The following is a 23,400-nucleotide window of genomic DNA, read 5'->3' as shown; positions in this document are numbered from 1 at the left end:
GTCCTCTCATACTCATATCTTTAACTTTGTTTTCAGGTTCTTCAGCGTCTTATGGGAGGTGTCTTGGCTGCGGTATTAAGACCTCGAGATGCTCAGTGTCCGCTTGTCCGCTGTATTGCTAGAGAGCTTTTAACTTGCTTGGTTATGCAACCCATCATGAGTTTTGCAAGCCCAGGGTAAGCTATCTTCCATATATATTTGTATTTATGTTTGTCTTTCTCTCTACACATTCATTTACATGCGTAGGATGAGAAACATATGCAGATAGGGAACATTATAATTTGTTGAATAACCTTTCTATAGTTTAATGACACATAAAAAGTATAAGGAAGTTGAGAAGTGATTAATTATCCAAAGACATGACAATATGAAAATGATGCCTTCTTAGAAGTTTCTATTTTCTCAAGTTACTATTTTTGTAATCTTGTCTGAATTAGAAGTTTCAATTTTTATTTCGGTCCGTTGCTTCCTTTTAGTTGGTCTAGACTAAGTTAGGATTTTATTACTTAGGGATCAAGTCTCAATTATTTCCATGTAAGAGACTTTCTAGATACTTTCTATCTATGTAATCCATGCATCAATATAAAAAAAGAGAAGGGGCTGAAGGCCACGATTTTGAGATTAGATAAACAAGTTTGTTGCAAACTTTGGCTATGAGATGCTTTGAGGTGAGAGACCTATGAGATGGTGAGAGGCTCTACCATTCTATCCCCCTTCGTCTTCTTCCTTTTCCCCTCCTAATCGATACCTCTTTCTACGCTTCTTCTGAGTTTTATTTCTGGTTACAAATGAGACCAATCGAACACCATTAGAGCTGCTGGTATTGGTCACTGAAGATCCACTTAGAAGGCCAATCTACTGCTGCCTTTGCTGCTGATCAGAGAAGAAATTTCCAGATCCTGCAGTTCGGGTTTTCTCCTTGTTTTTCTGGTGCAACTTCAAGCCCTCAGATCTCAGCAACCATCCAGCTATTTGGAGTGATATTTGAAGGGTCAAATCAGCACATCAAGAGGCCCACTCAACCAGGATTTTGTGGTGTTCTGAGTTCAGGGTTGCGAGATAATGAAAATCTCTCAATTTCAGACTTAATTCAAGAACTGAAATAACTTCAGTTTCAGCCATCGATTCAGGCTGATATTTTGAGGCCTGATTCCTACCACCGACCCCTCTACTCGATGGTAAAATATCCTCAGTCCCTCATGTGCTTTTTTGTTTCTTGATTCAACTTATTTTCTGGTTTAAAACCCTAAGTCTAGACCTGCGGAGAAGGTGTATAGGGTGCTGCCTATTGATCTACTTGGGTTGGGTTATTGGTTGATTACTGTGGGAGGTTCTAAGGGTTGAAATACCTATTTTACCTACTGTTAGCACCCTACATATTCTAAGATAAGATCCAAACCAGAGTCTAATTTTGGATGTATTTATGATCCTGACTGGGGTTAGGATGCTTTGCACCTAAACTCCTGGTAGTAAGTTACTAACAGGCTGTGCATGGTACATTTTGCCAACTGGGGTCTGTGACCTGGGGCAAAGAAAGCAATATTTGTGTATGGCAGTGACCGCGATTCCAAATTTCCCCGAAATTTTCCCATTTGTAAGGGTTATTTGGAAATTTAGAGATCCAAAATTTTGTTGGAACAAAAATCTTATTACTTCCTCTTTTTTAAAATCCCAATATTGTTGAATTTTAGTTAATTTCACTGATTCAATGAAACTTTCCTAGCAATTTAAAGCCCACAACTTTATCTAACTCTTTTGCTTTATTTTTTTAAAGTAATAACTTCACTTTTATGGTAAACTCTATTCAGAAACTTTCTAATCCCAGACTAGTTGGGGTTGGCTGATGCCAACACGAAACCTTTTCTGCCATAGCTACTGTTAACTCACAAGTACTTGTCTTCGCTCACCACTTCCAATCCAGGTTGTCTTGGACCTCATCTTGACCTTGTACCCTCTCTAATTTTCATTAGATGACTCCTTTCTACTGGTGCATTCGATAATTTTTTGCATATGTAAGAACAATCTCAAAGGACTTTCTCTCAATATCACCTATTGATTCTAATTCTTGGTTTCCTTGAATGTATTCTTTTCAAATTTTATCCTTCCAAGCCTTGTAACATAACCACTTCAAAATCCTCTATTCAGTTACACTTTATAAATGCATTTTTTGTTTCTTTGTTTCAATATTAAGCTTCATAAAGATGTCTGGTCTTGTATCCATTGTCAGTCAAAGAAACCTCTAGAAGCTCTTCTTCACTATCATTTATCTGCATTCTAATTCTATGAATAATAATATCTTAAATTCCTCCTCCATTTATGATTGAACCAAGCTATTGGATATGGCTAGGGTTTTAAGTATCGGCGACATGATACGTACTGATACGACTTATTTTTTAAAAAACAATTTGTATCGACCGACACAAGTCCATACGGATCGATACAGGTAAGATACACTCGATACACCTGCTTTAAACCTGCAAAACCGAAACCGTGAGTGAGATAATCTAACCGGGGTTCACGGTGGTGGAAGAACCGGATCGGAAAAAGAGGGATTCTAGTTGTAAGATAGCTAATGAAACCGTAGCTGGAATTGAGATCTCATTCAAAGAGAAAGATATCAAAATATCTGGAGTTTCTTTTTGTGAAACCGAGAACAAATGAAGGCTTCGGAAACTTGTTTCTCTTTGATCTGAGTTGGGAAAAATCATTGAACATAAAAAATGACCCTAATCTTCACCATTTCAACGAGTTTTGGAGATTTACAATGAAGTCACGGATTGAAACAGATTGTAGCGAAAAAAGAGGTAAAGTTGTGTATCTCTTTTTTATTTTTATTTTTTATTGTTATTACTAGATTAGGTAAAAATCACTCAAATCCTTGCATCAAGCTGATATATATTTACATATTGCATAATAAGGTAAACTGTATTTTATATGTATCATAAGCACATCCATGGATTTCTTGACCATTTCCATGTGTATTGTTAGCGTATCTTGCGTCTCTCCAATACAATACGTCTCTTAAAATCACCCTTCCAATACGTAACCGGATACTGATACTAACATCCTTGGACATGGGTACTCTAAAGTATCAAAGTCTCTAATCGTGACCACCCCTGCTTTGAGCCACTTTAATGATTCATGAAGATTGGCTTTGTGCCTTTGTTGCTGTGAGAGACAGTGAGCACGGTTAGATTCCTTGCTAAGCATGGTTATATATGCCATAGGGTTTAGTGAGAAACTGACCTAGGCAGTAGGTTATAGGTGTGAGGCCTTGGGCATATCCCTCTATTTTTCCCGATTCTCTCTTCTTCTTCTCCCCTAGTTCCTAATTTATTTTACTGCAATCCTGCCACTTCAAGTTCTGTCCAAAACCTGTTTGAAGCTGAGGTGTTGCCTGTTGATACTTGGAGTTGAGGTGTTGTTATCAGTAGGATCACAGCAAGTTAAGATACTTCTCCATCTTCCCTGTCCTGCGGCAGCCTTCTGTGGTGTTTTATTGCAGCAGACCTTCATCGTTCTACAACCTCTATTCTGGCTATCAGAATCAAGAATCAACTATTGTTTTCAGGGTGTAGTCCTCCTGTTGAGACCTTCCATTGACCTGAATATCAGCCTCCTTTAACGGTTATTTCTACTTCAATCTATAAGTAGCCAAATTTTTTTAGTTTCTAATTTCAGGTTTGTGGTGTTATCTCCACATCTGGTTATCAGAATATCAGCTACCCAGGGAATTTTGAAGTATTCTACTGCTGTTAGTACTCTACCCTCTACCTCAGTTTCTGTCACATCCAATGGCTTGATCTGCTACAAGCAGTAAGTTGCTAATTTCAGTCCTACTATCATATTTCCTGATCTGACCATTAGCTTGCTGTGATATTTGGAGGTCCACCTCCATTGACCAAGTCCTATGATTGATCCAACTTTGGTTTTGATCTGTCCAATTGATTGTTAGTTCTGGGTTGCTACTAAATCTATTCATACTTTCAATTTCTGTTCTACCTGTTAGTGCCATTGGTACAATCATCACCAAATATTAGGATATCATTCCCCTACCCTAGCTACCCTTTTGACCAGACTTTGGACTTCATCTGAGACCTGGTCCTTTACCTATTCACTCTTGTTGCTGGAATTTCTGATTGCTGTTCTTTAGTCCTACCTGTGGGATGGGTATAAAACTTGCTGTTTAGCAAATTTAACCCTATCAAATCAGTATCAGTGAAACATTTCAGCGAAATAGCCGAAATACTAAAACATTTCGGTCAAAACATTACAAAGCCTTGTATTAAGACTAATTTCGTCGAACGAAATCTCAAGTAGACTCCTGTTTCGACCGAAAGCTTTGGAAACTCCCAAAATTTCAGATTTTTGGCCAATTTGCTTCAATCTTTTGCTGGATCAAAACTTTTGTGGACTACTTTGGAACATCTACTTCAATCTTTTGATGGATTTGAACCATATTTGGGCACATTTCGAATTTGAAGTTAAACCCCTTTTCCCTTCAAACTATTTTTTGCAAAAAATGGGGTAAATATATATTGGTTGGTGTACAATTTTTTATATATTAAAGACACCGTAGGTCATCTACAATTTCACGGAGTTGGATTTAATTGTTTTTAAATTTTTTTGAAGTTTTCTGGTTTGAAAAATTAGTTTTCTTAAAACTAATTTTTGAAAAACAAAGTCACTATATATTGATTGAGGCTTAGTTTTATATTATATTAGACACTGTTGGCCGATCTACAGCTTCACAGAGTCGGCTTGAATTTTCTGCCTGAAAATTTAATTTGTTTAATTTTTTGAAAAAATATTTAAAACCTAAAAATTAAGAAAATTAGGGAGAATATTCTGTTTTGGTTTGAAATATCATGAAAATTTGTGAAATCATTGTTGCTGAGTTTTCAACTGAAAGTAATTATTAATGTGTCGTTCTATAATTTTTGTATACTAATGCATATTTCAAATTGATAATTTTTGTATCTTAATGCATATTTCAAATTGTTTTTATATAATGTTTTGTGTTCTAGGTTTAAATTATATGTAGAATAGGCTATACAAGGGATATGATACATTAGGCTATGGTGTAAAGTAGCAAACCTAGGATCCGAAACCAAACTACCACTTTGGGTTGGTTTTTTTTTAAATGTTTGTTTGTTGGTTTTCAATCTAATGATTCAAACATGTGTAGACATGACTAAATAGGCAATCCCTGAAGTTTCAAGGAAAATTCCTGGTTTTGGCTACCAAAATGGACCAAACTTTTGTAGGACTTCAACCATTTATCTGAAACATTTCGGTTTTGGGCTTGGTCAAAATGGCCACTGAAATCGAAACTTTGAACCATGGTTCTAATGCTAGTTATAACTCCATCCTACATGTCATTAACAATGCTCAACTACTGAGGGTCATGAGGTGACTGGATTTAAGAAGTCACTTGACTTATTTAAAATTCACATGACACTGTTGTTATCAAGGCGTCGCCTTGGGTGCCTTGCCACCTTGATGGTGTTGCCTTGATTTTGGACCCTCTAAAACACCATGGTCGCCTTGCCGCCTTGATAACTATGATGACAGCTCTTAAACCCAGCCTATTGGCCCAGCATTAAAACCTATTTTAATAACCCTTTAGCCAAACCTTTGTAGCTAATGATGTAATAAAAGAAAGAGACTTGTAGTTAATTGCACCACTTTTACGTTTTCTCATCTTCAGCCTTCTTTACTGAACTGCCTTCCAATATTCTGTAGTTGCTTTAGTTCTCCTGCGAGTAGTATGGGTGGCAATACCTGACACAAACACCATCCATAAAACTTTGTTCAGGTTGGATGATCTAGGGTTCAGGTCAATTTCAGGTCAACATGAAAATGAAAAAAAATAAGGTCATGTTTTGTTGCAAACCTGCCAACCCATAACCCTGACAACCGTTATTAGAAAATATTCTCCTTGTTTTATCATTTTTAATATCATTCAATGTCATTTTGTGTTATTTTTGGTCACTTTGTGTCATTTCGTGTTGACGGACATGACACATTCATTGATCATGTCGTGTCGAACTGTGTTTATGACTTTATGTTGACCCATTTAATATTCGGGTGCATTTGTCAAATCATTTTGTGTTATATTTATGTCTCAACATGACATGATCCTTTGTCACCCCTACCTGTGAGAGTGTGAGGTAGAAAATTTGGCTGGAACCTTCTCTAGGCATTCCTTAGGCCTTTTAAATTGAATGCATCAACTAGTCACAGAGAGCAGCTTGGAAAGTCTCCTTATACACTTACACCTCCCTCTTAAGGTTCTGGTCTCAGTGATAAAGAAAATTATCCAAAGAGATTTTCTTTGGGAAGGTAAAGAAGAGGAGGAAATTGACCTAGTCATTTAGAAGGCGAGATCTCGGTGAGATATTGACATTTTAAGTTTCGTAGGCCATCTCGGTTTGACATAGGAAAATGCCCATCTAGCTCCTTTATATGAGTGTCAGATCTCGAGATCTTGTTGGAAATTCTTGGTATACAGACACCTATCTATGCCAGGAACCAAGACAGAGAAGACAGACACTTATTTATGCCTAATATCATTTAAATAAATGCTTACTTAAGATATTATTCATAAATAAGCAAATACCCCCCCATTTGAATCCAATAAAAATAGTTAAAAAATCAAATTCAAAAGGGAAAAAAGTCAACCCCCTAGTTCAAGAACAAAAACTAGATTTTCGGCGATAGGTGTAATTTTCAACTTTCTAATGCTGGGGTTTTTCTCAAATCTAAAAATTTCATAAATCTTATTATGGTAAAACATTGCTAAAAACCAAAAGTGCGGTAAAATATTTATTTGTTTTGATGTCCAAAAAATTATTTTCATTCAGAGCCATTTTGACTTTGACAATATTTGCGCACACCAAATTTAGTTTGACTGATACATAACTCCTTCAATATAAATCAGATTTTAGCAATCTTGGACTTGTTGGAAAGCTTTCAAAGAGTTTGACCGGTAAACATAGCTTTCCAACAAGTCCAAGATTGCTAAAATCTGATTTATATTGAATGAGTTATTTGCCGGTCAAACTTAATTCGGTGTGCGCGAATGCTGTCAAAATCGCTCTGAATGAAAAAATATTTTTGGACATCAAAACAAATGAATATTTTACCGCACTTTTGGTTTTTAGCAATGTTTTACAATATTAAGATTTATGGAATTTTTAGATTTGAGAAAAACCCTAGCATTAGAAAGTTGAAAATTGCACCTACCGCCGAAAATCTAGTTTTTGTTCTTGAACTGGGGGGTTGACTTTTTTTCCTTTTGGAATTTGATTTTTTAACTATTTTTATTGGATTCAAATAGGGGGGTATTTGCTTATTTATGAATAATTATCTTAAGTAAATGAAATATTTCATTTACTTAAATGATATTAGGCATAAATGAGACTGTTTGTCTTGTGTCTGTCCTGGTTTCTAGAATAAGTTAGTGTCTGTCCTGCTATTTGGACTTTGTTTTTGCAAAATCTAATAATGCTATTGTGTTTAAATGGCCTAAAATAGGCTGTATACCGGTGGGTTTCAGACCTAAAAGAGGTCAAAAACCCACCGGGATGGGCTTCGGAATCGGAAAAAAAAAAATGCACAAACTCGCCGAGATCCGAGATCTCGGCCCAACTTGGTTTTTTGTTGGGCCAAGATGGCTCCGAGACCCGAGTTTTCGAACCTTGTCATTAGAACTTAGAAGTTTTGATGATTTTATGGTATGGACTTCCTACAAAGTGGGGAAAGGTGATTAGGATTTGCTTCTGGAAGGATGTGTGGTTGGAAGCTAGATACTTATGCCATGGGCATGCTCTCAGTTCCCCACTTTCTCAAGAATACTGGTCGACAGGGTATTTGGAGAATGCCTCAACTCTTAAGTAATGTGACTAGCATAGCTTCCCTAGATACAGAAGGAAGATCGAAAATTAGTTCGAAGGCATTCTTGATGTGATCCTTTTATAATAGTCTTGTGGTCCTATGGAGAGAGTAGCTTGAATGTGCACCCTAAGAAACTTTCGTGGGAGAGCTATCCCATCTCAAATATAAGCCTTTAGATGAGTTCTGAATAGACAATGTTGGATCATTTAAACACCCGGCTTTTGGCTGGCAAGTTGCTGCCTTTTGTATGAAGAAGAAGATGTGGCTAATGACTTCATAAATGGCCGAGTGAAATCAAAGGATTTGTAAATGTTTGTGCCCTCACAAATTTTGTGCATATAGTTGTTGGCTTCTCATGGACTGGTCTGCCCATTATAAGAGTTCCCATATATTGATAGACTGTTTATGAGATAACTAACTGCACTCTGTCATATGTTATTTGTGCAGCCTACTAAATGAAGACACTTTGAGTAATAGTGTACCGGAAGACTGCATTACCCATCAAAACACCACATGTCGTAGATATTTACGAAAAATTAGGGTGTCTGAAGTAAAAGAAACTTTAAAACTTAAAAGGAAATTTTATAAGATAATCATACGACCAGTTATGATGTATCATGTATGGTGCGGAATGTTGGGGAGTTAAGAAGCATCATATAGATAAACTCAGTGTAGCGGAGATGAGGATGTTGAGATGGATGAGTGGCAAAACTAGGAAGGAAAAAAGTAAGGAATGATCATATTAGAGCTGATTTGGGAGTAGCTCCGATACATGATTAGCTACAAGAAAGTCATTTGAGGTGGCATGGCCATGTTCAATGGAGGCCTTTGGATGCCCCAATATGGAAGAGTGATTTGATTTAGATTGAAGGAACTAAAAGAGTCAGTGGCAGGCCTGTAGAAGTGGTGAGGAAAGACATGCATAGCTTAGGCCTTTTATCAAGTATGACCTCGAATGGTTCTGATTGGAGGGCAAGGATTCATGTAGCCGACCCCATTTAGTTGGGATAAGGCTGAGTTGTTGTTGCAACATGTGTAGATGTACATATTTTTGGGGTATTTGCCTTTGTGCTTGATGCTTGTAAATTTATAAAACCTACAGATAATGGGCCCAAATAGAACAGGATATAAAGAAAGAGAGAGATTGGGGTTTGCTCACCATGGACAAAGCTAGGGCTTGAGTGCTTGACTATTAAACCAATTGGAAGTGAACCATTCCCTTAACCATAACCAAAAACTAAAATATTGCACTCAAACTATACTGATTACAAGGTTTTACTTTTACTTCTTAACCCTTACTAGAATTCCTAATTTGTCCAATCTTAACAACTCCAATGGGTGCTTAACCCCATTCCTAGAGAAATAAAAAAAATTCTAATTTAAGAAATAAACTCAAAATAAGACTCCTAATCTAATTAGACTTTCTAATATAGTATTCCTGTGACTGATTGACACTGAAGGAAAGTGATGGAAATAATTCTATTTTCTATAATCCAATGGTCTATAAAGAACAATGGAACTATAGAAACTCTTCTTGGGGATACTCCCACATTGCTGCGTCTTGTATATATGAGATTCTTTATATGGGAATGCTTTTCCCTCCTTTTATCCCATATTGCAATTGCATAGATATTAAAGTAAATTTACATTTTTGCTAATAACAGAAAGAAAATAGTTTTGTATTGAAGGGTATTCTTTTTTATTTCTACATTCAAAACCTTTTTGTTGTGTGCACTGTATCTATATTATCTGGATCCCTGTTTTATATTTTTAAGCTGAATGTGCAATTATTACCCCTTTCTTTTTGAGGGAATGGGTGGGACAAGTTCAATCAACCAAAGCAACAAATTGAGCTACAGATGTAATTACTTTTTCTTTGGAATGCATAATTTTTTTTACTTATAAATTCTTCCATTTAAATGCCGCCTCTTTTTTATTTTTATTTTTTAATTGACGTGATTTTTCTGATGTTTGAAACAATTGGTTCTGTCATCTTTAGTGTCAAATGACTATGCAAGGTTAGTTTATAGGTGCAACTATAGTGAAAAAGGTTACCTGAAAACTTTCAGTGGCTCTGTATATTAATGTTAAATATTATGACTTCGAACTCCTACCTCTGGTAGGTTGTACACGTAACTATGTTTGTCAAAAGACCTGAATTGTTCCAATTTAATTCTGCTTTTCCAGGTACATAAATGTGTTAATCGAGTACCTCTTCCTCGTTGCCAAAGGGGATGCCAGTAAAGGCGATGATCGGTCAACTGTTGCAACTGGTCATCACCATGATAATTCTGGTGCAGTAGGAGGTATACAAAGTGGTGAACCTACTACATCAGGAAAAAATGCTACCACTTCTAATAAAAAAAGTGACTTGGTATTGGCAAAATCCAGCAATCAGGGAATGGCGCCGTTGGGTACATCTGGGCACAGCCAGAATCTCACATATGATGAAGGTACTGCACAGCAACAGGCTGCTGATTGGGCAAGGATGATAGAGGCTGCAACACAAAGAAGAACGGAAGTTCTTGCTCCAGAAAATCTTGAGGACATGTGGACTAAAGGAAGAAACCATAAAAAAAAAGCTGAAAAGTATGCTAAAGCAGGAATTCGTCCGACAACCGTAACGAGTAGTTCACGATCCAGTGGAACCATGTCTGTGAAAAATTCCAAGGAAATATTACCCAAAGGACCTGTAGGTTCTACTGGAATGGGTGATAAATCTGTGGTTAGGTTAACTGATGGAGCAAATGTTGATACTCCGTCAAGTGATAGGATAGACAATGAAACGCGATTGCCAGCAGATCCGAACAAGGGACTGTTGTTTGGGTCGAAAGATAGAACTATAACTCATTTCAATGGCAGTAAAACTCAGCTCAAGAGATCAAGTAGTACTTCTGATTTGCAAGCTCAACCTGATTGTGAGAAAACAATTGCAGGTGGGTTGATCATTTCTGAGGAATTCTACAGCCCAAATTTAGGATTGCATAAAGAAGAACATAACGTTCTCAGTACTTCTGATATAATGATCTGGAAAGAAGGACGTCTGCATGCCCCCAAGCTGAGGTGTCGGGTAAGATTTTTTCTTTTTATTCTGAATAAAATGTTTGAGGAGTATAAAATTCTATAAGAATGAACTGGAAACTCAGTAAAAAATGTGGGGCTGAAGTCAAAGCTGCTTTGCGTTCATCTTATTTATAATCTTTATTATCTATTAGGGAGAGGGATCTACATGCTGCCCGCTTATATTGGCATCTTACACTCCAAGCCAATAGCAGGTAGCGAAACTGTATATTTAATGAGAGATGGGGGCCCACATATTTAATGAGGAGAGAGAGAGAGGGAGAGAGGAGAAAGATTGTGAGAGGGAAGCACATATCGACAGCATGTGCTTCCTTTTCCCTATGTATTATTATTACTGATGGTTACCTTATCTCTGCTTGGATTTATTATTCTGTTTCCTCTTCCACTTCCTTGTGGTAATGATGTTCTGCAGGTTGTGGGAGCATTCTTCGAAAAGATTGGGTCAAAATCTTTTGCAGTTTATTCAATTGCTGTGACAGATGCAGAGAAAAGAACTTGGTTTGTCAAAAGAAGGTCTTGTTCGTGTTGCTTTAATCAACTATTCAGTTCCTTAATTGACTTGTATCTAGCATTTCACTTGTTTGATATTTGGGGTATCTGCCATGCAGATATAGTAACTTTGAGCGGCTCCACCGATACCTGAAGGATATACCCAATTACAATTTACATTTGCCTCCCAAAAGGTTTCTTTCCTCAAGTACTGATGATTCTTTCGTTCATCAACGCTGCATTCAGCTTGACAAATATTTGCAAGTATGATTTGATCCCTATGTCGGTATTGTAATGTGTATATCCCCTTTCCCTGTTATTTTTCTAATGCTTCCATTCCTCAGGATCTTTTGTCCATTGCGAATGTTGCTGAACAGCATGAGGTGTGGGATTTCTTGAGTGTTTCGTCGAAGGTGTGCATCTCGGCATCTCCTGAATGTGCAGTTGTGCTATTTAAGATGGCTTATTCTGATTTATTATGTCTTTTGAAGCAAAATGATAATTGACAAAGTCTAATCATTTGCTTTTTCATGTTTGAAGAATTACTCGTTTGGAAAATCGCCTTCAGTAATGAAAGCACTAGCGGGTGAGTTTCTTGCTTCTTACTTGATTCTGGAAGTTAATAATTTCTGTCCATTGGTTTAAAACTTATTTCTTCCATGTTTGTGGTAAGGGATCGGATACTTGGATGTTCCATCTGATATGCCATTTTTTTGGTCACTACTCTCTACAGACGAATTAATAATTGAAATCAAACTACTTTACCAAAAGAAAAGCACTTCGCTCTGGTTACTTTCTTTGCCTGCCATACTATTACCATTTTCCCCCCACCAGGAACAATGAAATTCGGTTCATTTATGACATTCAAAATCACATGTATTCATCATTACAATTAAGAACCAAAAAAGTATCAATACAAAAGGAGAAAATATAAATCCCCCTCACAAAAATCACAACATTCACTAATGGGAAATGATTGGAAGCAAAAGACTCTCTGGGGCATCTTTAAATTGTTTGGTTTCCAAAGCCCTATAAATTAAGTAAAGCCAATATGAGCACGCACTCTAGGGGATGATTTTGTGTAGCTTTCAAAAGCCTTCTTTTTCTTTTCTTCCACAACCCTGATAAAATCGCAGACGGTGTCAAACTCCACAAAACGAAACATTTGTTCCAAAAACGACTCCTCAGCTAATGCATGAGCATATGCTTCGTAATCCTTGGACATCTGCACCTCATCCCACATATAACGATAAAATCATAAAATTGTGTCAAGTAAAGAAACCATATTTTGGAGTAATTTAATTTCAGAAAATCAAAGAATCAGAATGAGCTCAAATACTGGTCGAAGGTTAGAGTATTAGAGGAGAATAACTCCTTAAAGTTTGACTCAGATCTGAAGTTATGGGACAATCCTACTGGTGATAAGATTCTAGAAAACAGGGCTCTGAATAGTAGTTGATACCAGCAAATGTAGAGAACTTTAAGTAGCAATAATAATGATCTGAATTGATAGATAAATAGTGATCTGAAACTACAACTGCAAGCAGAAATCAGAACTTGAAATCAGATTCGAGATTGAAAATTTCAGAAAATCCTAATGAGACGGATTCCTGGAAATCATATAAAAATTGATTTTTGAAACTGAATCTGAAAACAGATCATAGCAATGATTTACTGAGTTGAGGTCTGAAGTTTAAGAATCAGAAGTAATGTAGGACAGATTTGAAAGCTTCAAATAGTCCCAGAACACGATCTTAAACCAGGGAACGAAGGGCTGAGAGAGCCGAAACCCCTATTCCCCTATCTATTCCTATCTTCTATCTCTCCTATCTTATTCTTCAACCCTACTCGATCCCCTGCTGTTCCAGCTACTGTGACTGCAAACAACTGTTGCTGCTACTCTTGTAAAGTCCTAGAATCCATTTAAATCATCCACAAAACCTGCTACTGCTACCATAATTGTCAAGGCGTCGCCTAGGCATCCAGGCGGTTTTGTTGGGGCCTAGGTGACCTCCGCCTTATTGTAAGGCACGTTGCACTGTTTTTATTGGTATCGAACCCGGTAGTTGGCCCTTATTTATGCCAAGTAAATTACTTAAGATATTATTCATAAATAGGCAAATACCCCCCTATTTGAATCCAATAAAAATAGTTAAAAAATAAAATTCCAAAAGGATAATAAGTCAACCCCCCAGTTTAAGAACAAAAACTGGATTTTCGACGGTAGGTAAAATTTTCAATTTTCTAATGCTGGGGTTTTTCTCAAATCTATAAATTCTATAAATCTTAATATGGTAGAACATTGCTAAAAACCAGAAGTGCGGTAAAATATTCATTTGTTTTGATATCTAAACAAATATTTTCATTTAGAGTGATTTTGACAGCATTCGCGCATACCAAATAAGATTTGACCGGAACATAACTTCTTCAATATAAATCAGATTTAAGCAATTTTGGATTTGTTGGAAAGCTGGTTTTGTGCTCTACCCAATTCTAAAATCTCATGTAAAAATAAAACCATCTGACTAGTCAAACTTCTTAGAGAACAAGCATAGTTGGCAAGGTGTCGCCTTGGCGTCCATGCGCCTTGCTCTCACCTTGAAATCTGGTGTCGCCTTGCCGCCTTGTTGGTGTCGCCTTGTTTTTTAACCTCCTCGGCCGTCTTGATTCGCCTAGGCACCGTAACAACTATGAGAACAAGAACATTTCTCTAAGTCGAGAACAATTTAATTACTTGTAGATAAGATCATATTTTCTAAGAATAATAATAGTTGTCATGTCGTCACGGCGATCCAAGTCGGTGGAAGGGGTGTCTAATCGATATATCGACATGTCGCCAACGCCATGGTGGTCAGGCCGACCATGTTTTATTTTTTATTTTCTCTATTTTTAATGTCATTTAGTATGCTGTAATATATACCCTATAACATAAAAAATCAACAGGAAAGTGTACTTGATGCAGGTCCAAGCATGAGAAAGAAGAAGAAGCCTTGACTTGGCTGTTTCATTGGAGCCTTTCTTTTTTTCTATACTTAGTTTTTTTTGAGCTCTTAAATTGAACCGGTCCAACCACTGGTCCAATTTAAGTGACTCTTTCTTATTGGTTGTTTTTGTTTTATTTCTATTGGCTCTTAGAGCATCTTTTGTATTTCTTTTTAAAACCTTGTTTTTAGTCTCCCCTCCACGATTTTAAGAGGGTTGAGTTATATTGTGACTAGGACTATAACTAGGACTCAGATCTGGGATTCCTAATCCAGATCTGAATATCTGTAAGGCCTTTTGGCCCCTTTTATTACTATAAATACACCTATCGTGGGCAGGCTCCCCCACTATTTTCTGCATTAAAAAATCTCTTGTTTCAAGCTGTGCTTGCTGCCATCGAGCTGCTGCCTCTGCTCCTCTGTGAGTTTTACATCCTTGTGGATCTCAAGGTAGTGAAGGGTAGGTGGACTCCTGCGACTCCTTGCATTGTGAAGATCGGAAGGTTTTATCAAGTCTTCAAGCTGCTGCCATTATTCCTGCATCACAGTAAGTTCAAACCTGCAAGTTATTTTAAAGTCTTCTTCCACCTAGCCATTACCCTACCCTTAGACCTAACCCACATCCCCTTCCATCCATCAAACCCTAAACTCCATTAAATCTGCAACTCCTACCTCAACTAGGACTCCCTTATAATTCCAGATTTAGCCCTCACCATCAAACCCTACTTCCAGCCCACATTCCCCACATCACTCCCCACACTCGACTTTAACCCTAGCCTATAGTATCCACTCTAACCCCTCCATCCCCTCACTCCATTAAACTCTAAAACCTGCAACCGGATTCTGCCCAACTGCAGAATTTTAAAACCCCTCCAAACCCTAACATCTTTATATCATTAAGACCTCCTAAACCTGCATATTAAAACCCTATAAACCCTAACCCTAAATTTTGCCCTAATTAGCCAAACCTGTCCCATTCGGCCAACCCTATTACATAACCCTATTCCCCTGGTTCCTAGTGGGACTTGTCCTACCTAAGACTACGTTAAATTGGTATCAGAGCCATGGAAGAACATGACAACCCTGTTGTTGATCCAACACTACCACCCCCACCTGATCCCATGGCTGCAATCATGGATTTGCTCCATAAGATCAGTGATCGGTTACAGATTGTAGAACAAAGGCAAGTTGTGCCTCTTGTCAACAACCCTCTATATGTAAAGGAGGATAGATTCCAAGTGCATTCTGAAGTACACGGAACTCTGGGAAGGGATGAATATCGTAGAGATCATCCCAGACTTCACAGGGACCACAGAGATCAGTCCAGACACGACAGGGATTACAGGGGCCGACGTAGATCTGACAGAGATGACTGCAGAGAAGATAGGGACATAACTACTGAAGCACCTCGAAGACCTAACTTTGAGGAATACATGAAATCCTACTTCACTGGAGATGAAGCTACTAACAGGAGGTACGATACACAGAAGGTCAAGCTAGAGCTAAAAGAGTATAATGGGCATGGTGATCCACAGGTGTTCTATGACTGGCTTGCTGCCCTAGATGATTATTTTGACTGGTATGACTTGCCCGAAGATCGAAAGATGAGATTGGCACATACCAAACTGATTGGCCCTGCTCGAGAATGGTGGCGAAGGACAGAGAGAGACTTGGAGCGCGTAGGTGATGCACCTACTAACTGGGAGGACATGAAGTATGACTTGCAAGAGAAATACTTCCCTAGACATTACAGAGCTCAGATGCAAGATCAACTCAACTCCCTTCGGCAAGGGACGATGACTGTATCCGAGTATATGCAGAAGTTTGATGCTCTTTCTTCTCGTACTGATACCAGAGAGAGTGCTACTCAGATGTTATCTCGATTTCAACTGGGATTGAGATTTGATATTATTAGGGCTATTGGAGTTGCGGATGTTCTAGACATCAAGGACTGCTTTGAGAAAGCCCTGAAAGCTGAAGACCTATTGAACACCACTAGAAGGTTTGGCTCCACTGCTGTCGACATTAGGAAACCTTTTCCAGCATCCAAACCAACTAATGGTTACAATAGAGGTAACAACATCACTGCTGGTTCTACACGGACAACCCCCTACACTGGCAGCTCTTCTCGTGTGGACAAGGGCAAAGCCCCAATGACCACCAGTGAATTAAACACATGTTATCGCTGCAATGAAAAGGGACATTATGCTAAGGACTGCCCACAAAAAGAGAGACCGATTCATGTAGCTGAAAAAGAAGAAGAGAACCCTGATGATTTTGATGAACAGGGTATTTATGCATTACCCCCTGATGATGATGATGATGGGGCTGCTTACTTTGATGACCTGGGTGATGACTTTGAAGATACCCGAGGTGTACATGTAGGAGCACGTATATTGAGTGCTGAAACTAAGGGTAAAGATTGGCGTCGTAGTTGCATCTTCTATACTTGGTTGCGAGCAGGCGAGCGCATTGCCAAGATAATTGTTGATAGTGGCAGCTGTGTTAATGTTGTTTCTGAAGACCTTGTGAAGAAGGCAAATCTGAAATTTGAAAAGCATCCGATGCCATACAAAGTCTCCTTATTGAATGGGAATAAGCTTGATGTGAACAAGAGATGCTATGTTCCCTTACAGGCCCACAAATATTCAGAGGAAATTTGGTGTGATATCATCCCGATGAGAATGACTGATGTGCTATTAGGGAGACTATGGCTATACGACAACGATGTTGCCCTCCTAGGAAGAAAAAACCTGTGTGTGTTTCAACATAAAGGAGAGCAGATCAAGTGGTACCCCCTTAATTTGCCTAAAGAAGCACGTAACCGCCATGTCATGCGCACCAATCAGAAGGGGACAGAATCTGGAAGTAATTTGTTAGCTGTCCCACAGAGAGAGTTTGAACAAGCTAGCCATGATACAGGCTTGGTTCTTGCTGTGGTGACTCAAGAGGTTGCTGCCCAATTCGAAGTGAAGTTTACACAGCCCATCAAGGAGTTATAGCAGGATTTTTCGGATGTAGTGCCAGAAGAACTGCCCAACGAGTTACCCCCACTGAGAGACATTCAACATGCCATCGATTTGGTACCTGGTGCTATGTTACCAAGTCTGCCCGCCTACAGGATGAGTCCCTCTGAGCATGAAGAACTTAATAAACAAGTTGGAGAGCTTCTCAAGAAGGGGTTTATTGAAGAAAGTATAAGCCCTTGTGCTGTTCCAGCCTTGTTGACACCAAAGAAGGATGGTTCGTGGCGCATGTGTGTGGACAACAGAGCTATCAACAAGATTACCATCAAGTATAGGTTCCCATTTCCTAGGCTTGATGACATGCTAGACATGCTGTCCGGTTCTAAGATCTTTTCCAAGATCGATCTTCGAAGTGGATACCATCAGATTCGCATCCGGCCTGGAGACGAATGGAAGACAACCTTCAAGACCAAAGATGGATTGTTCGAGTGGAAGGTCATGCCCTTTGGCCTGACGAATGCACCTAGCACATTCATGAGAGTCATGACACAGGTACTTCGTCCTTTCATCGGTAAATTTCTCGTTGTTTATTTTGATGATATTTTGGTGTACAACAAGCATCCAGATGAACATATAGACCACCTCAAACAAGTTCTAAGAGTACTCCGGCAAGAGAAGCTGTTTATCAACTTAAAGAAGCGTTCCTTCATGCTGCCCAAGGTTGTTTTCCTTGGTTTTATAATCTCTTCAAAGGGTGTTGAAGCTGATCCGGAAAAGGTCCGAAGCATTGTTGAATGGCCTACTTCGAAAACATTCACTGAAGTACGAAGCTTCCACGGTTTGGCTTCCTTTTACAGGCAATTCATTCGCAATTTCAGTGCCATCATGGCACCCATAACCGAATGCACCAAGCAGAACAAGGGTCAGTTCGAATGGACAACATCAGCTCACAAAGCCTTCCAGGTGATTAAGAAGAAGATGACTGAAGCTCCAGTGCTACACCTGCCCAATTTTGACCATATTTTCGAAGTTGCTACTGATGCTTCCCATGTTGGTCTAGGCGGAGTTCTTATGCAGAATGGGCATCCCATTGCCTTCTACAGTGAAAAACTTAATGATGCCAAGACTCGATACTCTACCAGTCTACCTATGATATAGAGCTTTATGCTGTTGTTCAGGTCTTGCGACATTGGAGACACTATCTTATTGGCAAAGAATTCGTCCTGTACACTGATCATGAGGCACTCAAGCACCTCCATTCACAGAAGTCCATTAGCACCAGACATGCTAAATGGGTTGCATATTTACAGGATTTCAATTTTACCCTCAAATACAAGTCGGAAAGGAGAATACGATGGGCGATGCACCGAGTAGAAAAGTCCTCGACTTTGAACACTTTTTCAGCCCATGCACTTAGCATCAGCAGATCAGAGAAGAGTATGCTAGTGACAAGGACTTTCAAGTCCTATATGCTGATTTGAAGCAGGGTGGACAACACCCTGAGTATTCATTACATGATGGTTACCTGTTCTTAGGAACCCGGCTTTGCATTCCCGACTTGTCCTTACGGCTCCATATTATCAGGGAGTTACATGGAGGAGGCTTAGGAGGACACTTCGGGAAAGATAAGACCATCTTGCAGGTGACTGGTCGGTACTATTGGCCTCACTTGGCCAAAGATGTAGAGTATGTAATCCGGAGATGTCGAGTTTGCCAGCTAGCTAAAGGTACCAAGCAAAATACGGGTCTCTATTCACCACTGCCGATCCCTCACCAGCCCTGGGTTGATCTTAGTATGGATTTTGTACTTGGGCTACCCCTTACCAAAGAAAGATTTGACTCCATCATGGTGGTAGTTGACGGATTCACCAAGATGGCTCACTTCATTCCTTGTCGCAGAACACTTGATGCTTCCCACATTGCCAAACTGTTCTTCAAGGAGATTGTTCGCATCCATGGGTTACCCAGTACCATCGTATCCGATCGAATTTATGAGTTACTTCTGGAAGACTCTATGGCTGAAGACAAACACCAAGCTTTTGTTCTCTACCGCATTCCACCCCCAGACTGACGGGCAAACAGAAGTAGTCAACAGGAGCCTTGGTAACTTGCTACGGTGTTTGGTCCGAGATTATAAGAAGACATGGCCCTCTATCCTTGACATTGCTGAGTTCGCATACAACAGTTGCGTGAACAGGACCACCGGTCATACTCCTTTCGAGATTCTCCTTGGGATACACCGATTGATCTCATCCCCTTACCCCCTCAAGCTCGGGTAAGTGTTGAAGCAAATGAATTCCTCCGCTATATCACCGAAGTGCACGTGGATGTTCGACGCAAGATAGCACTCAGTACTGATCACTACAAGTCCACTGCTGATAAGCATCGCTGGTTCGTAGAGTTCAAGCCTGGAGACATGGTCATGGTACGGGTGAATCCAGAGAGAGACCAACCGGGTGTCAACAGTAAACTCCATCCAAAGAAGATGGGTCCATACAAGGTGCTGAAACGTATTGGGCCCAATGCTTGTGTTCTAGAGTTGCCTGCTGGTAGGGGCATTAGCAATATTTTTAACGTGGCTGATCTATACTTGTACACGGGGCATCATTCAGATGATGGTGATTCAGAGCACATGTTGCGGCTGCCCCAACTGAGGCCACCTACGGAAGATGTGATTGAAGAGGTTTTGGACGATATGCACAAGACAACTCGTCAAGGCGCCGGTTACCACTCTTTCCTTGTCAAATGGAAGGTCGCCCACGCCAAGACAGCACTTGGATCGTGGGCAGGCTCCCCCACTATTTTCTGCATTAAAAAATCTCCTGTTTCAAGCTGTGCTTGCTGCCATCAAGCTGCTGCCTCTGCCCCTCTGTGAGTTTTACATCCTTGTGGATCTCAAGGTGGTGAAGGGTAGGTGGACTCCTGCGACTCCTTGCATTGTGAAGATCGGGAGGTTTTATCAAGTCTTCAAGCTGCTGCCATTATTCCTGCATTACAGTAAGTTCAAACCTGCAAGTTATTTTAAAGTCTTCTGCCACCTAGCCATTACCCTTCCCTTAGACCTAACCCACATCCCCTTCCATCCATCAAACCCTAAACTCCATTAAACCTGCAACTCCTACCTCAACTAGGACTCCCTTATAATTCCAGATTTAGCCCTCACCTTCAAACCCTACTTCCAGCCCACATTCCCCACATCACTCCCCACACTCGACCTTAACCCTAGCCTATAGTATCCACTCTAACCCCTCCATCCGCTCACTCCATTAAACCCTAAAACCTGCAACCCGATTCTGCCCAACTGCAGAATTTTAAAACCCCTCCAAACCCTAACATCTTTATATCATTAAGACCTCCTAAACCTGCATATTAAAACCCTATAAACCCCATTATCATTACTCAACCCTAACCCTAAATTTTGCCCTAATTAGCCAAATCTGTCCCATTCGACCAACCCTATTACATAACCCTATTCCCCTGGTTCCTAGTGGGACTTGTCCTACCTAGGACTACATTAGTACTACTAATCTACTATGGTTTGATTCATGAAAGTATAATATTTATTAGTGTATATGAATTTGCTCTCTCCTTCTCTGTCTGTGTGTGTGTGTGTGTGAGTGGTGAACTACTGCCTTTAATAAATCCCTGCCCCCCATCTTTGTCTCTCGACTCTCTCCCTTTGTCTGTGTGTGTGTGGCTGTGTGCAAGGGAAGAAGAAAGAAGGAAAAAAAAAACCCTCTGTGTGTGTAAGCATGCAACGGCTGCAAGGCAAGAAGAAGGAAAATAAAAAAAAACCTCTGTGACTGTGTGTGCAAGCCATCAACTCTGCAAGGCAAGTAGAAGAAAAAAGAAAAAAAAACCCCTCTCTGTCGGCTCTCTCTATCTCACAACTCTCTCCCTCTCTGTCTCTCTCTGCGTGTGTGTGTCGAGTCTGTCGACTGTGAGAGACTGAGAGTAGCCTTGGCCTGTGGCTGTGTTACGTATTAAAAAAAAAAAAAGAAGAGAAGAGTTGTCGCCGGAAGTGAAGAAGACGGACTCTCTCGAAATTTTATCGTCTAAGTTTCCCTGCTCGGTACGGTACCTACAGTCCTCTAACAAGAGGGGGTGGACCCCACCCGACCAGACTGTTCGGGCAGGGGGTGGAATGATCATTTCGCCCCCCCTTGTTAGAGAATTGTAGGAACTGTACCGGGCAGGGAACCGTAGGCGCGATAAGAAGAAGAACCGAAAGGACCGAAGGACAGAGTTGCTTGCCGGAAGAAGAAAAAAAAAATTACTTACCTCTGCTGGGAGAACTTGCCGGAGCCTCACTGGACTGCTGGAGGGATTCGATTGTTCGAACTCTCGAAGAGGTCTGTACTGAAGAAGTCGTCCCTTTCTCTGTAACGACTCTCTCCTTCTCTCTTCTCTGTTGGGTGACTGGAGTCTAAGTCTTTTCGATTTCTATAATTCTATTAGGGATTTAGGGTATAGTCATTAGTTTTTTTTTTTGTTGTTGTTGTTGTTGTATGTTATTGTGTATTCAAGTTACACCTCCAATACACATCAAGGAAAAAGCATTTAAGCTCTTAAATGGTTTTAAAATAAATAATTTTTTAAAAACCTAAGTTTTATATACTAAAACACAAATATCGACTGATATGGCCATATATCGTGGTATGGCGGCGCCATGGCGACGCCATGGAGGCCACATCGGTCGATATTTGTACCTCAACCATATCGGTGGTCGATATGCACACTTCTCCAGTGCCATGACGCCTTGACAACTATGAGAACAATATAAACCAAATGTGAGACTAGTATAAACCTAATGTATGTTTGATTGTTTCAAACTTCCAATAGCTTGCTTCTTCAGTTCTGTTGTCTTCTAGTTCTATGTTGATTTTTGATGACTTGATGTGGCTTAATATTGATTTTTGATGACTTGATGTGACTTAAGGTGGCTTAATGTTGATTTTTAATGACTTGAGGAGGCTTAATGTTGATTTTTGATGATATAAGGTATATATTGTAGCATACTAAAATATTGTAGCATACTAAATAATTGGGAAATAAAAAAATAACTCTTAAGGGCTCCTTGGTCGCCTAGGCAATGCCTAGGCGGGCGCCTTGTCACCTAAGCACTTCGACACCCCTCCAATGCCTTGGATCGCTTTGCCGCCTTGACAACTATGGTTGCTACACAGAAGCATTTAAAGACATCTACCACATGCGGCTGCATCATTCCCCTAATTTCTATTGCTGAATCGAAGTCTCTGATTCAGCAACCTTTCAACTGTATTGGACTCTGATACTAAATAATGCTTACTCAACCTCGAACCGATGAGACCAGCGGGAGATCGATTGCAGCTAGGATCAACACCAGAATAAAAGGTTATAAATATTAGGCAACCAACACTGGGAATGTATATTGGAAAAGATCAATCTAGCCAGTAATAGTTTCAGCAAAGAATCAATGACCAACAACTAACAAGGATGCCATAGGCCCAAACAGGGGTTATATGGTCATAAATAAACCAAACCAGAATTAGAAACTATAGGGCTCGAACGAGGTTGATATCCTTAGAAAGCCAAAGCCCAATATAACTGAAAAGTTGTTGAATCAGAGACTTTTGATTCAGCAACTGAAATTAGGGGAATGAGCAGCCGCAAGTGGCAGATGTCCTTCAATGCCTCTGTGCAGCAACAACAGGTTTGGTGGATGATTTAGATGGATTTTAGGACTTTACAAGAGTAGCAGCAACAGTTATTTGCAGTCACAATAGCAGGAACAGCAGGGGATCGAGTAGGGGTTGAAAAATAAGATAGGACAGATAGAAGAGAAGATAGAAGATAGGAATAGAAAGGGGCATAGGGGTTTCGGCTCTCTCAGCTCTTCATCCTCTCACCAGGATAATAACATTGCACAAAAGCAAATAAACTCTTCATTCATGTTGTTGTTTTTTCTTCTTGAAAAGAATACATCTATTTATAAACTAACCCAT

General features: G+C 39.6%; 1 protein-coding gene across 4 annotated transcripts in view; it reads left to right on the top strand.

Moving 5' to 3' along the window:
* LOC122662063 overlaps positions 1-23,400 on the top strand; it is a 54,441-nt gene that overhangs the window by 1,696 nt on the left and 29,345 nt on the right. For all 4 annotated transcript variants that reach the window (XM_043857621.1, XM_043857622.1, XM_043857623.1 and 1 more), the window contains 6 exons: positions 37-176; positions 10,087-10,969; positions 11,393-11,493; positions 11,589-11,733; positions 11,814-11,882; positions 12,010-12,055. In XM_043857621.1, the coding sequence (XP_043713556.1) occupies positions 37-176; positions 10,087-10,969; positions 11,393-11,493; positions 11,589-11,733; positions 11,814-11,882; positions 12,010-12,055 (1,384 nt within the window). The remainder of the gene's footprint in view (positions 1-36; positions 177-10,086; positions 10,970-11,392; positions 11,494-11,588; positions 11,734-11,813; positions 11,883-12,009; positions 12,056-23,400) is intronic.

This window comes from Telopea speciosissima, chromosome 5 (assembly GCF_018873765.1).
Source record: "Telopea speciosissima isolate NSW1024214 ecotype Mountain lineage chromosome 5, Tspe_v1, whole genome shotgun sequence".
Taxonomy (NCBI): domain Eukaryota; kingdom Viridiplantae; phylum Streptophyta; class Magnoliopsida; order Proteales; family Proteaceae; genus Telopea; species Telopea speciosissima.
The sequence above is the reverse complement of the archived record's forward strand: the minus strand, read 5'-3'. Positions and strand labels throughout refer to the sequence as shown.